Source organism: Xenopus laevis, chromosome 1S (genome assembly GCF_017654675.1).
Source record: "Xenopus laevis strain J_2021 chromosome 1S, Xenopus_laevis_v10.1, whole genome shotgun sequence".
In the NCBI taxonomy this organism is placed as follows: domain Eukaryota; kingdom Metazoa; phylum Chordata; class Amphibia; order Anura; family Pipidae; genus Xenopus; species Xenopus laevis.
This window is the reverse complement of record NC_054372.1, coordinates 93,142,961-93,159,017: the sequence shown is the minus strand read 5'-3', so window position 1 is coordinate 93,159,017 and position 16,057 is coordinate 93,142,961. Positions and strand designations below refer to the sequence as shown.

The 16,057-nt window shown below is 38.9% G+C and overlaps 1 protein-coding gene across 1 annotated transcript; it reads left to right on the top strand.

Annotated features, from left to right (window-relative positions):
* Positions 1–11,200: 11,200 nt before the first annotated feature.
* On the top strand, positions 11,201–15,492 carry LOC108704682 (integumentary mucin A.1-like). Its single transcript, XM_018241372.2, has 2 exons — positions 11,201–11,402; positions 14,927–15,492. Exons 1-2 carry the CDS (start codon positions 11,216–11,218, stop codon positions 15,490–15,492), a joined length of 753 nt encoding a protein of 250 aa, XP_018096861.2. The 5' UTR covers positions 11,201–11,215.
* The last annotated feature ends 565 nt before the right edge of the window (positions 15,493–16,057 follow it).

Here is a 16,057-nt window from a genome sequence, read left to right as displayed (position 1 = left end):
ATTGGCTACTCTCCACAACCCTGCTCCCTGTTCCACTCCAGGTGGGTAGCGGTTGTGTGAGGCGCTTGTGGGTTCACTATCTATGGCTCCAGCTCCTTCTACGACTGGATTATACTGGTAAGCTTGACAGTATAACCAGGCCCTAGGATGGATCCAGCTGAAGGAGCGTCTCCATTTGCCGTTTTAACCCAACAGCTGTCCTCACTTACACAAGCTGTTCGGGAGCTGCAAAGTGGCTATTCGCAGTTGCAGGAGCATATCAGAATCCATCCGCCAGCTGTTCTTCCTTCCACGGCTGCTCCTCCTCCAGCTCCAACGGAGGTTCAGGTGATCACCTCGGGAATCTCCGAACCTAAAGTGGCCTTTCCGGAAAAGTTCGCTGGTGATCGAAAGGTGTTCCGGAACTTCAGGAGCAACTGTAAGCTGCTATTTTCACTTAAACCCCACATGTATCCCAATGAGCAAATCCGGGTTGGGGTTATCATTTCATTCCTCACGGGCGAACCACAGACCTGGGCTTTCCGTCTCATGGATCGTCAAAGTCCTGTACTGGCCACAGTTGATTCCTTTTTTGATGCAATGGCAGTTATCTTCGATGATCCACACAGAGCCACCACTGCTGAGGCTGCCCTGCGTGCTCTGAAGCAAGGGGACCGTCCAGCGGAAGATTATACGATGGAATTCCGGCAATGGGCGGATGATACCGAATGGAACCCAGCAGCTTTAAAGAACCAGTACCGTTTTGGACTTTCATCTGAGCTAAAAAATGAGTTAGCTCGTACTGGCATCCCTGATAGTCTGGACGATCTCATCCTCATTTCAATCCAATTAGACCAGAGGCTCAGGGAACGCCGGGAAGAAGAAAAGGCTGAGAAAGCAGGTTTTTCCCCTCAGACTTGGTTGTTACCATCCGCTCCTCCTCCTGTCCAAAGGCCTTCCACAAGTTCTCCAGTTGCTTCTTCATCCACCTTCAACGTGGCTCCAGAGCCTATGCAGATTGGTGCTATTAGGTCTGCGTTAACACCAGAGGAGCGTATTAGACGTCGCAGACTTAACCTCTGCCTCTATTGCGGACAAGCTGGTCATCTTCTTCGGGGTTGTCCGACCCGCCCAACGGGTAAGAGGATTTTTGAAAAGGACTTTTCTGGGTGTCATGTTCCTGTGCCTCTCCTGACAGTCTCTTTATCTTTGCAGTGGGGAGACAAGAGGGTCGAACTCCAAGCAATTCTTGACTCTGGGGCAAGCGGGTGTTTCTTGGACAATAAAGTGGCATTTCAATTCCAGATTCCGCTCCAGTCCAAGAAGAATCCTATAGCTCTTCGTGTGGCAGATGGTTCTCTGATTACTTCTGGCCCTGTGGTGCAAGAGACTATCTCTCTTTTTGTTTTGTTTCTTCTCCTTTATTCCCTGTCATCCTGGGATTACCTTGGTTGCAGAAACACAATCCGTCTATCAACTGGGCAACTGTAACTTTTCTTTCTAACTTTTGTCTTTCCCAATGCATCCTCCCTTCTAATGGTGTGTGTTCTTTATCTCCTGCCTCCGAGATCCAAGACCTTCTTCCTCAGGCATATTGGGAATTTACGGACGTTTTCAATAAAAGAGGGGCCGACAGGTTGCCTCCTCATCGTATTTACGATTGTCCCATTAACCTTCTTCCAGGGGCTCAAATTCCTTTTGGACGAGTGTATCCGTTATCTGAGTCTGAACTTTCGGAGCTCCGTTCGTATTTGGATGAGAATCTGGCTAAGGGATTCATTAGGCAGTCTTCTTCTCCGGCAGGAGCTGGGATTTTCTTCGTTGAAAAAAAAGATCATTCCTTAAGGCCGTGTATTGACTACCGGGATCTGAACAAAATTACAGTCAAAAATCGCTATCCACTTCCTCTCATTCCAGAACTTTTCCAATGCTTGGCTGAGGCTAAGATTTTTTCTAAACTGGATCTTCGGGGTGCATATAACCTAGTCAGAATAAGGGAAGGTGATGAATGGAAGACGGCCTTTCGCACTCGTTACGGACATTTTGAATATTTGGTCATGCCTTTTGGTCTATGTAACGCTCCTGCAACATTTCAGCACTTCGTTAATGATGTCTTCAGGGACTTTCTTGATATTTTCGTCATTATATATTTAGATGACATCCTTATTTTTCTAACTCGTTGGAGGAGCACAGGTTACATTTGAAAAAGGTCCTGACACGCCTGCGCACCAATCAGCTTTATGCTAAGATTGAAAAATGTGTGTTTGAACAAACATCTGTAGATTTTTTGGGTTTCTTCATTTCTCCCCAGGGAATCCAGATGGACTCCAGGAAGATCTCCGCAATTCTTGATTGGCCGATTCCATCATCTAAAAAAGCTGTTCAACGCTTCATTGGTTATGCAAACTTTTACAGGAAATTTATAAAGAACTTTTCTCAAGTCATTCTTCCAATCACTGAGCTGACTCGTAATAATCAAAAGTTTTGTTGGTCACCTCAGGCTCAGGGGGCTTTTGAGAAACTGAAGACGCTTTTCACTTCAGGCCCAATTCTTCACCATCCAGATGTTTCCCTTCCTTTCACCTTAGAAGTTGACGCCTCAGAACTCGCAGTGGGTGCTGTGTTGTCACAGAGAACTGGGATTCAAGACGATCTTCATCCTGTTGCTTTTTTTTCCCGTAAGTTGGCCAAAAGCGAGTGTAATTATGATGTAGCTGACCGCGAATTACTTGCTATCAAGCTAGCACTTGAAGAGTGGAGGTATCTTCTTGAAGGGTCTAAACATCCGATTCTCATCTTTATGGATCATAGAAATCTGGAGTATCTACGCTCTGCCAAAAGGTTGAGAGCTAGACAAGCAAGGTGGGCTTTATTCTTCATGCGATTTAATTTTCATCTCACATACCGACCTGGGTCAAAGAATGTTAAGGCAGATGCCTTATCTCGAATGTTCTCTCCTGAAGATGAAGTTCCTCTGGCTCCTGAGACGATTTTAAACTCTAATAATTTCCTCCTGTTGCAGTCTACTCTTGTAGATGGAATTAAAAATGCATCTTTAAACGTTTCTGAATCATCACTAGTTCCCAAGGAGGGTTTTCTTCTTCATCAAGGCAAGATTTTTGTTCCAGAACAAATGCGTTTAGAGGTCCTCAAGAATATTCATGATTCCAAGCTGGCGGGTCATCCAGGTGTCAAAAAGACTATTATTTTGGCCAAGAGATTATTTTGGTGGCCTGGGATGGCTAAAGACTGTTTCAAGTTTGTCTCATCATGTGAGGTTTGCACCAGATCCAAGGACTCTCATTCTAGACCTATTGGGCTTCTTCAACCACTGCCGGTGCCTTCTCGTCCATGGGGATCAGTTTCTTTGGACTTTATTTCTGAGTTACCATTGTCATGTGATTGTTCCACCATTGCTGTTTTTGTTGACCGTTTAACTAAGATGGCTCATTTTAAGTCTTTACCAAAACTTCCTTCTGCCTCTGAGACTGCTGATACCTTCATTAAGGAAGTAGTAAGGCTCCATGGTCTTCCAGATGAGGTGGTGTCTGATCGGGGTCCGCAGTTCACGTCGCAGTTTTGGAAGTCCTTGTGTGGAGCACTCAAGATTTCGGTGTCCCTTTCCTCTGCTTTTCATCCTCAGTCCAATGGTCAGACCGAGCGAACCAACCAGACCCTCGAGCAGTATTTAAGATGTTATTCTTCGTACCTCCAAGATGACTGGGTGAATCTTCTTCCTCTTGCGGAGTTCGCTTATAATAATGCTCATCATTCCTCCATCAGACAGTCCCCTTTCTTCGCAAACTATGGTCTTCATCCAGTAACTTTTCCCTCTGCCATTGTTTCTGATATTTTAGTTCCTGCAGTTAAGGACCGATTAACTTTTTTGTCCAATAATTTTCAGAAACTCCAAGAGAACATGAAGAAGGCTCAACAAAACTTTAAAGCGTATGCTGATCGGGGACGGAGAGGTGACCCAGAATTCAAGGTGGGTGACTTGGTGTGGCTGTCAACTGTTAACCTCAAGCTTTCTTGTCCCAGTAGGAAGTTGGGTCAACGTTTCTTGTGTCCTTTTCCCATAATTCGTCAAATTAATTCTGTGGCTTTCCAGCTTAAACTTCCGGCATCCTGGCATATTCATCCAGTGTTTCATACGGCACTTTTGAAACCGGCCTCAACGTTTCGATTTCCTGGGCGTACGGCTCCTCCTCCGCTTCCTGTCGTGGTTGATGGTCAAGAAGAATTTGAGGTTGAAGAGATCTTGGATTCCAGGTTGAGAGGCAAGCGTCTTCAATACCTGGTAAGGTGGAAAGGTTTTGGTCCGGAAGAGAATTCGTGGGAACCAGTGTCTAACATTCACGCTCCGGAGTTGTTGGAGAAGTTCCATGGAACTTACCCTGGTAAGCCTTCTGGTTGTCGCGTCCTGAGGCCGTTCCTTAATGGGGGGCAATGTGAGGATTCGGGTCCGCGTTCTATCCGGCGCAGGCGCGGGCGCGTTAATGCGCGCCGGCGCGTGACGCTGGACGCTGGCGACGGGCGGCGGTCACTGGCGCAAGGACGCGGGCGAAAACGCCTAAGACGGACGTGACGTCAGTACGGCGACGCCGGCGAAAAGACGCCAGTTGGCGCCAAACTAACAATATTTAAACCTGGTTCAGATTGAGATGCATTGCCTGGTTATTAGGTTGTTTAGCTGAAACCCTAGCGTCTCTATACTCTTTGAATTCCTGTTGTTGACCCTTGCCTGTTCCCGGACTACGATTTCTGCTGCCTGTCTCATCGTTTACGAATCTCGCTGCCTGCCTTTTGACCTCGGACCTCCTGACCACGACTTTGCCTAATCCTTTTGTACTTCGCTGATCGTCTCATTGGCTACTCTCCACAACCCTGCTCCCTGTTCCACTCCAGGTGGGTAGCGGTTGTGTGAGGCGCTTGTGGGTTCACTATCTACGGCTCCAGCTCCTTCTACGACTGGATTATACTGGTAAGCTTGACAATGTGTTTTTTACAAGTGTTTCTTTTGATTCAGTAAGGATTCTTATCTCTTCTGTGATCACAGATAAATTAGATTTAGACCCCTTCACAGAAGCAGTGTTTTAATTAGAAATGAGCCATAAAGAAAACTGGCCTTTGATCTATACCATAAATCAAGACAAGACTGCAATAACAGGGAAGAAAACAAAATATTTTACAGTAGAGGAGTCGTATAAGTAGTTTGCAGCTAGGCTAAGGCTGAACAACTTCGGACTTAACTATAAGGGCAATAACAGGAGGGGAGTAATTCATCTGTGTTTCCATTGCAGGTAGTGGAAATCACCGTAATCAGTGACACTCTGAACACTTCTTCAATGTATAAGATGTAGAAGGACAATATTTGCTGATGTATATTTGGCAATTTCAGCAAGATACTTTAAAAGGTCACTTATTATTAAATGATATATTAGTTTGAAAGTATAGATTTCATATGAGTGCTTTATCTGCAGCAATTTACACTACTCGGACTGCAAGCAAAATTTCGAATGACAAAACTCATTGCTCTAAACTAATATTTTGTACTTTTTTCTATAAGATTAAGATAACATGGCGCAATGGTCTGTATGGGAATCACGAAGGATCTCTCAAATTAAATTTCATCTTCTAAACTTTTGGCAATAGTATAGTACATAAACAACTAAAGAGTGTAGCTTAAGCTGGCCATAGATGCACAGATTCGATCGTATGAATCCTGGATTCATACGATTTTCGGATGGTGTGTGGAGTGTCCCGACATTTATCTTACCATGCCGATAATATCTCTGCATGTATTGGTGATCGGATGATTTCAGTGGGAGACTGTCACTAGCTTTTGTTGGACAAAACTTTCACAGGACTGCTGTCAGGGGCAGAACATCGGCTGATCTGTTCTTTTACTGCTTTATTTGGTCTGAATGGTTAGTGACAGGTCGGGAGATGAGGACGTACGATCGTTCGTCCGATATTGAGATAAAATCTTTGCGTCTATGTCCAGCATTAGGGGCATATTTATCAAGGGTCTAATTTGGAGTTCATGGGAGTTTTGTAAAAACTCCAATAAACTCCCATGAACTCGAAATTCTAAAAAAAAAGACCAATTGAAAATTTTCAAAAAAAATTAATTTTTTCAAATTTATATGAATGGGATCGACCCGAAAACTCGAATTATTAAAGGGGCAGTACATGATAAATTTTGAAATTCAAATTTTTTTAAAAACTCGAATCGAATTACAAGAAAATAAACACGAAATACGAATTTGAAATAAGATTTTTCAATTCAATTCTTGATAAATCTACCCCTTAGTGTTATATGTTTTTATTTTCACTTATTTATTTTTATTTTAGGCAGTGTCCAGTTCTGTGAAACAGAACCACAAAACCTCTGTTTATCACGTATTAGTTATGAGAAATCCATTGTGTGTATATATATATGGCTGTGAATACCGTAACCTATAGGAATACTGTATATAGGTGAATGTGTGTAGGTGTGTATATGTGAATTTGTGCTTATGTACATTTTCAAAATTCACATTATTGTCCGATCTCACTGTGAGATAGACATTTAAAAATAGTTTATCAAAAAAATGGGAATTGATTTACATAAACATCCAGTATGCCCAGGGACAAAGACCTAATGACTTTGTGTTAAAAAAAATGTTAATTCACATTTATTTATGGAAAAGGATTTTGTGGCAATAGCAATAATAATGTAATGTAATTGCCTGTCAAGTTGCAGTTGTTTTGACTTGTCCAATATTAATTGTGCCTATAAATATAAGGGAAGGATTCATTGTACAAAGACAGGGCATCCAAAGTTTAATACAAGGTAAACACAGGTAGATTCCAAACCAGAGAGAAATATTCCCTCACTTATAATGACCTTTTTTTCCGGTTAGGTTAAAAAGGATTCTTTTGTTTGGATCAATAGCAACAATAGTGCTTATGTATTGCTGAAGTTTGTACATGGTGTTGTATCAAAGTAAATTATGTCACAATGATACTAAAATGGCTTTGTTTTTATCTCCATAACAATAATTGTTTTAGACCCCTTGTGGGCTGAGTCAGAAACGTCAATACAATTGAATGTCGCAACAAAAGTGCTCCACACATACGTTATAACATGACACAGAGTTGTGACATCATTAGCTGAAATACAGTACAATAGAACACATCAATCACAATGGAATGTCGACATCAAATGAAAAGTTAAACTATAATAACCTTGCATTCTTCTTTGTAATTATCACTAGTAGAGAACAGAGTCAAAGCTATCTAAAAATCGAAAAGGTCTGTTTAAGGCATAATAATCTAACTCTTTGGTGTGATGTTTTGGTATTGAAATTGTGGGGTACAGAGATAAAGGCAATTGATAAAAAAAAATAAGGGACTGATGGGAATGATGTATAGTCTCTGTAATAACATGGAATATGTAAGATATATATCAGCAGCGTGACGAGGCTGTGCTGTGCCCTCCTGCAAAAGAAAATTGGGCTCTGCAAACTGCCCACCCTCCCTCGTCACATGCTCCTTGCCCGCCTACCGTCGCACCAACCATCGCAGGCAGTGGTGGACAAATTTTCCTACAGCAAGTTGACTATAGAGGAAACTGGTCCTGGTTTCCACCCAGCCGCTGGGTCTGCTTCCTCTATAGTTATGCTACTACTCTATAGATATATAAATAAAGAACAATAATAATAATGGGTGGGATTAAATATTAAAAACAGTAGGGAGGTTTACTAAACAGGAGAAATAACTGTATCCTAGTGGTGGCAAAACAATGTTTCCAGTCATTTCCCTTTGGTCATGTATAGATGAAAGTTCTAATTTAATTAGCTTTGGAGCAGCATAGCCTAGCAGTAAAGACAAAATGCTGTCTCCAGGATACACAGATGCATGTGTTTTACAGCAACAGTTGGGCAGGTGCATCAGACTTGTAGCTGTAGTTGTCTGTAGCTATTGAAGCAAATCCTACTAGTCACTATGAATTGCTTCTCTCAGTAGGAGTGCCAGGGGTTGCCCAAGAATGGAATGTCATTTTTGGCATTAAGCAAGGGCCAGGGGTGACTAATTATGATCAAAATACTCCTAGGGATGTAAGTAGTCATAAAGGATTATAGATTATCTTTCTACAGTCACAACAATTGGGAGAGACTAGCTAGCATGCCATAGTTAAATTTGAGTTACAGTATTCGAAAGCTGAACTCTCATCCTATTCTACTTGTAAAAGTTTTATTGCTCGAAAGTTATTTCAAGTCAACACCATTATACTTATCTAACTATGACCAAAGGCCAGTATAGAATAATGCTTAGTTCATTTATACAGTACAGTACAGTGTATAAACATAAATTTTTTAAAAAAAATTACATAAATTAAGTTATATGTGCATACAAGCATTTCAGGGCCACAGCGCCTAATTTAACTACAGGTATGAGATCTGTTATCCGAAAACCTGTTATCCAGAAAGCTCAAAATTATGGAAAGGCTTTCTCCCATTGGCTCCATTTTATTTCAAATAATCTAATTTTTAAAAAATGATTTCCTTTTTCTCTGTATTAATAAAACAGTACATTGTACATGATCCCAATTAAGATATGATTAATCCTTATTGGAAACAAAACCATCTTTTTTTTTTTTTTTTAATGTTTACATGATTTTCTAGTAGACTTCAAGGTATGATAATCCAAATTACAGAGATCCAAATTACAAAAATCTGTTATCCAGAAAACCCCAGGTCCCGAGCATTCTGAATATCAGGTCCCGTACCTGTATAAACACAAAAGTTACAAATTCACAGCTGCAAATTTGTGCCAGGACTCCAAATTATTGGCAATATAATTGCGTCAAAACACAGGACGCCTCATCTTTTTTGAATATGGAGCAAAGTGCAGGGGACAAGCATGATGACAATTACCACCCAAATAAAATACTTTGAAGTACAAAGTGCTGGACCAAATCACAGTTGGGGGAGGGAATGGACTAAGAGGTGAGGGTGAGGTAGGAAGAGGAAAAAGAGAACCATTGAGTGGTGGTGATGAGGCAGTTGGCCAGGGGAGGCAGGGTGCCAGGTCAAGAAGTATTGGGTTCTCTGTGTCTTTTATGCTACGCAACACATTAATTCAAATATCTCCTAAAGTATTGTGGGGACTTCAGTCCAATGATGCCACCAATGCTCAATGCTTGCCTTGGCAGGTATTCTGTGAAGTTGAATTTAAAAAAAAAACATTTGGGAGAACCCCTTAAAGGGAAACTGTCATGGGAAAAAACATTTTTTTCAAAATGAATCAGTTAATAGCGCTGCTCCAGCAGAATTCTGCACTGAAATCCATTTCTCAAAAGCGCAAACAGATTTTTTTATATTCAATTTTGAAATCTGACATGGGGCTAGACATTTTGTCAATTTCCCAGCTGCCCCTGGTCATGTGACTTGTGCCTGCACTTCAGGAGAGAAATACTTTCAGGCAGGCTGCTGTTTTTCCTTCTCAATGTAACTGAATGTGTCTCAGTGGGACATGGGTTTTTACTATTGAGTGTCCTTCTTAGATCTACCAGGCAGCTGTTATCTTGTGTTAGGGAGCTGCTATCTGGTTACCTTCCCATTGTTCTTTTGTTTGGCTGCTGGGGGGAAAAGGGATGGGGGAGATATCACTCTAACTTGCAGTACAGCAGTAAAGAGTGATTGAAGTTTATCAGAGCACAAGTCACATGACTTGGGGCAGCTGGGAAATTGACAATATGTCTAGCCCCATGTCAGATTTCAAAATTGAATATAAAAAAATCTGTTTGCTCTTTTGAGAAATGGATTTCAGTGCAGAATTCTGCTGGAGCAGCACTATTAACTGATTCATTTTGAAATTGTTTTTTTCCCCATGACAGTATCCCTTTAAAAGAATCAAGTTAACAATACATATGATTGTTTTGTAACCTTTCTATGTTATAGCCTCCAGTGCTCTCAATGCACTGGAAAGCCCCATCTTGAATGCTCCAGAAATCAAAGTGGTGTTGTCTTCTCCTAGCAGTGTGAGCAAACTGAAATGAGAACACATAGGGGCACATTTACTAAGCTCGAGTGAAGGATTAGAATAAAAAATATTTCAAATTTCGCAGTTTTTTTTGGCTACTTCGGCCATCGAATTGGCTACTTCGACCTTCGACTACGACTTCAAATCGAACGATTCAAACTAAAAATCGTTCGACTATTCGACCATTCGATAGTCGAAGTACTGTCTCTTTAAAAAAAACTTTGACTACCTACTTCGCCACCTAAAACCTACCGAGCACCAATGTTATCCTATGGGGAAGGTCCCCATGAGCTTTCCTTGCTTTTTTTGATCGAAGGAAAATCGTTCGATCGATATAAATCGATTTTTCCTTCGATCGTTCGATTGAACGTAATGCGGTAAATCCTTCGACTTCGATATTCGAAGTCAAAGGATTTTACTTCGAGGTTCGAATATCGAGGGTTAATTAACCCTCAATATTCGACCAATAGTAAATGTGCCCACAATAGTGAAAGTGTACTGTCACTGTTAAGTGCAGATGGGGCACCTGCAATTATACATGTAAAGATAAACAAAACTATAAATAAAATATATACTTCCCCTTTAACAACTGCAAATAACACACTTGATATGGCTTCTCGATCTCTATTATTTGCAATCACTTTAGAAGCAATCGCCCAAAGTTTCTGTGCCAGGCAACTTGGAGTGACAAAAACTTGCTGCATATGTTTTAACACAGGCAGTTTACATTATCATCAGTGGGGAAAGAATTTTGACAAGAATATTAACTAATTTCCTCTAAATTAAAAAAAGGAAAAATAAAAGTAAATATTAATAAGGAAAAAAAGGCATAAAGCTTATTCCTGGAAGTTTTAGTCACTGATAGGCTCTTCCCTGCATTTGCTACATTCTTAAGTGTGTCGTAATTAGGGTAGTTCCTATCAGATTTTCCTATGACTTGTTCAGTATACAGTACATGAAAGGAAGGTGCATGGCCAAAATGCATGAGCACGGAAAATAGCAGAGATTTGTGTGCAGAAGACTCATAAGAGCATATAAGGAAACGTGATAATTTCAGAGCTGAGTAACTGGTTTCATTTGTGACCTCTGAGACAAACCTTTTTTGGAATCCTGGTCATTACACATCACACATGTCATACATAACTATGCTTTACGCAAAGGAGTGTCAAATATACCTCGCCCCAAAAAAAAGGTACTGCTTAAAATGTCTGCAGGTGTCAGATTCTCATTAGTCTTTAACACAGCAAAGAGCATCAGTGGCTGCATCCTGAATAGATTCTTCATACTGGGTCCAACAGAAAAAACTGCTGCCATGGACTGGATGATACACATGCATCGACGAGGATATATTATCAGAATATTTCTGATAATGCTACTTTTTAGTCATAGAGGTATGCCTTCTAATATTATTTGGAGTATTACTAAACATTATATTTATATATAAATATATATAATATATATATATATATATATATATATATATATATATATAGATATATATATATATATATATATATATCTATATATCTATCTATATATATATATATATATATATATATATATATATATATATATATAATTATATATAATTCACCTGCTTGTTATTTAACAACAGCTTTTGTAATGAAATGTTATCAAGTAGAAGACACTAAGACAGAACTGTAGATTCCATTTCTGTTTCTTTATCACTGAAAATAGGTGCAATTTTTTTCACAGTATATTTCTGTCAAATGGCACCAGACCACTAGAAAGGAAATGTAAGAAATGGTATTAAAGGGCAAAATGTTTCCTCTTTTCTACCCAAGTACAGAGCATCCCATATTTTAAAACTTTAAAAATATATTTTTAGCGTTAATTAGTGATACTTTTTTTTTTTAAGTTTTAAAATATGTGAAGCTGTGATTGTATTTGGGTAGAAGAGAAGAGAGAAAACGTTAAAAATACATTTAAAAGTAAAATATATTTAGTTATATATGTATCAATCAATTATAATAAATTATAATTATATTATAATAAATTTAATAAATATTTTATATAATAACTAATGTAAGAAGAGATAAGAAGGCAGATATATTCTCCATATCTGAGAGATTACGCCTAGATTGTTAGTTCTTAATATTTTATTATAAATAAATATTTTAACATCTAATTATATTAATATTCTAATATTCTAGTCCATTACAGCATTAGTTCCCAAGCTAGGGTCTGCCGTCACAAGAAATCAAAGCAGTGTATAGGCATTGATATTTTGGGGCAGATTTACATAGGGTCGAATATCGAGGGTTAATTAACCCTCGATATTCGACTGCCGAATTGAAATCCTTCGAATATCGAAGTCAAAGGATTTAGCGATATTCCTACGATCGAACGATCGAAGGAATAATCGTTCGATCGAATGATTAAATCCTTCTAAACAAACGATTCGAAGGATTTTAATCCATCGATCGAAGGATTTTCCTTCGATAAGAAAATTGTTAGGAAGCCTATGGGGACCTTCCCCATAGGCTAACATTGGCCTCGGTAAGGTTTTAGGTGGCGAACTAGGGGGTCAAAGTATTTTTTAAAGAGACAGTACTTCGAATGGTCGAATAGTCGAACGATTTTTACTTTAAATCGTTCGATTCGAATTCGAAGTCATAGTCGAAGTTCGAAGTAGCCTATTTGATGGTCGAAGTAGCCATATTCGACCTTTCTAAATTTAAAGTATTTTTTATTCTAATCCTTCACTCGTGCAAAGTATATGGGCCCCTTTGCGTTATGGACCAAGAGAGCAAATTGTTGCATGTAAGGGTGGGCTTCAAGAAGTCTTCTGTCTCTCTGTCTTATTGTTACCTTTTTTATATATTGGTGGATGAAACATTTTTGTTGAATTCTTTCTTTCTATTAATTTAATTTTCATCATGTGCAAATTTGTAAAAACTAGATAAATTCCTTCAGCGTTCTTGAACATATTCTATATAGTAATTCATGTTTCAGCACTACAATTTCTTTATAGAACAGACTGAGAAATTGCAGTTAACTTGACTTTGCGATAAAGATCCACAGATGCAGTAGCTACACAGATATAGCAGCTTGCAGTGTAATGAATATGATTTATTGACATTTTGTGGTTGAACGTTACTTCTGCTCTATACCTTCGGGATAGTGTTGAATAGTTCTAACTGTACTGTGATTAGAGATTTAATATTTTGGATAAACCTGTCACCCAAAAATGTTTAGGGACTGATAGCTAGAGGGAGAAAGCACAGACCAAAGGCAATATTCCATCTATATCAGTTGCACAGACAAGTTTTTTTTTCCCCAAAGGGCCAGCCCTATTATTGGCAGACTTGCTGAATCGAAAGTTGAGCTATTTAGGCTGTTTTTTTACTTAAAGAAATGACTGTGATTTCATTTTTGCTTGTGTGTCTTTTTTTTGGTTTGCTGACATTTTAATTTTCTCATGTTACATGCAAGCCTTAAAATTATGTTCTTGATATAGATATGCATTTCCAGAATTCCTATATTGTATATCTTTAATTGACACTGACAGTAGCCAACTTCTTATGGCAAAAACAGCTCTCTTAAAATGACTACATTTTCTCCAAGCTATATTTGGCATTTTCATTATATGGGATTAAGGTAATTAATATGGCAAAGAAATATAACAATATAAGAAGTTCTAAAGGGAGTTCAGTGGCTATAAATAGGTACACATCCGCAGGCCACTACCAAGGTCATGAAATTTTGAGGCAATTACATAGCCTCATATTTTAAAGTAGGGAATACATTATTGTAGTTACATTTTACAGGTTATTCATGACTATTGTGTGTTATATGTAGACATAATTTCTAGTTTTCAGCAGATACTATGGTCTTCATATAAAATTTTCGATTGATATGGGATATCGCTTTAGTATTGTGATTCCCACGTGATTAGGAAAAAAAAGTACGTTTAATTGATTTGCTTTTATTGTATTTTATGTTCCACTCTGCCAAGCAGTGTATCTGGAATTTGCAGAATCCAGTAACCCTAAATAAAGCAATTATTCATGGTGCAGTTTGATCATTGTATTTTTATGGATTTAATCTCCACTTGAACAACAGAGACAATCAAAATACCCTTACTTTCTGGCATTCTGTTTCTGTTCTGAAGTGAAGTCTAAAGTCCATTTACAGTAATGGCACACAGGGTGCTGCTGGGTGCTTTTAGCACTACATTTTTAAGAAGACCATAAACCAGACATAAAAGCACCACCATATACTTGAAATCACTTGCAAGTTGTGCCAGGGCAATGCTTGCCTAAAAACACAGATACTTGCAGACCACTTCTTTGCAAATCTTTAGAGGTGGTTTAGTGTGATTTGGTATTTTCACTGTCAATCAAGCTTTTATATCTCGAATCAAGCTTTTAAAATGAATCGAATTTGATTCCGATTTGAGTTTTCTGGTCGATCCTATTCACACTATCCAACTTGTATAAAAACAGCTAGTGATGGGCGGATCTGTCCTGTTTCACCTGTTCTTCCCTCTATATCTAAATACTTAATAGCATGCAAAAAACATGAAAAATGTATCATTATTATTATCCAGTCATACACAGATTTGCTATTATTTGTTTCTTATAGGTATTGTTACTATTTATTACTTATAATTTTATTTAGGCCCCGTCCTGTTCATATTCTAGTCTCATTAGAACCACTGACAGGTTTCTAGGGTAAATTGGATCCTATAAACAAGGTAGTAATTCAATTCTCAGTCTGGAGGACTACTGCACAAAAAGCTAAATAAGACTAAAAGTTTAGTTAAACCACAAAATACTGTATGTATATATGCTTATTTGGCAGATAAAAAGGCATACCAGTGGCAATAATTGTATAAAGAACACAAAAATGAATAGTTGAAATGTGGAAAATTAACAATATTTATTTATAGTTGCAGGAAACACAACTGAATCAACAAGAAATACAAATACAGAGACCACACAGACATCAATAACCACAGATTCTATATCAGAAACAACAGTTCCTTTAAGTACAACTTCAGAAACAACAGCACCCCCAACAACTGAAACTTTAGCAACTACAAATAGCACCGTTCCCTCAACAACTGAGACCACACAGGTCTTAAACACAGAATCTACATCAGAAACACCAACAGTTGCTTCCAGTACAATTTCAGAAACAACATTAGCCTCAACAACAGAAACTACCACAGTACCAACAACTACAGAAGCGTCAGTTCCCTTAACAAGCAAAGAGTCTACAACATCTGAAACAACAGTTGCTTCCAGTACTCCTTCAGAAACAACAGTACCCTCAACAACTGAAACTACCCAAGCACCAACCACTACCGAGACCACAGTTCCCTCAACAACCACAGAATCTACTACTTCAGAAACAGCAACAGTTCCTTCCAGTACAACTTCAGAAACAACAGTACCCTCAACACATGAAACTACCTCTGCAACTACGAGACCACAGTTCCCTCAACAACACTGAATCTACTACATCAGAAACAACAACAGTTGCTTCCAGTACAATTTCAGAAACAACATTAGCTCAACAACAGAAACTACCACAGTACCAACAACTACAGAAGCCTCAGTTCCCTTAACAACAACAGATCTACAACATCTGAAACAACAGTTGCTTCCAGTACTCCTTCAGAAACAACAGTACCCTCAACAACTGAAACTACCCCAGCACCAACACACCGAGACCACAGTTCCCTCAACAACCACAGAATCTACTACTTCAGAAACAGCAACAGTTCCTTCCAGTACAACTCAGAAACAACAGTACCTCAACACATGAAACTACTCTGCAACTACAGAGACCACAGTTCCCTCAACAACCACTGAATCTATACATCAGAAACAACAACAGTTGCTTCCAGTACAATTTCAGAAACAACATTAGCCTCAAAACAGAAAACTACCACAGTACCAACTATTACAGAGCCACAGTCCTCAACAACCACTGAATCTACAAACTTCAGTAAAAACAACAGTTGCTTCCAGTACTCCTTCAGAAACAACAGTACCTCAGCAACTGAACTACCCAG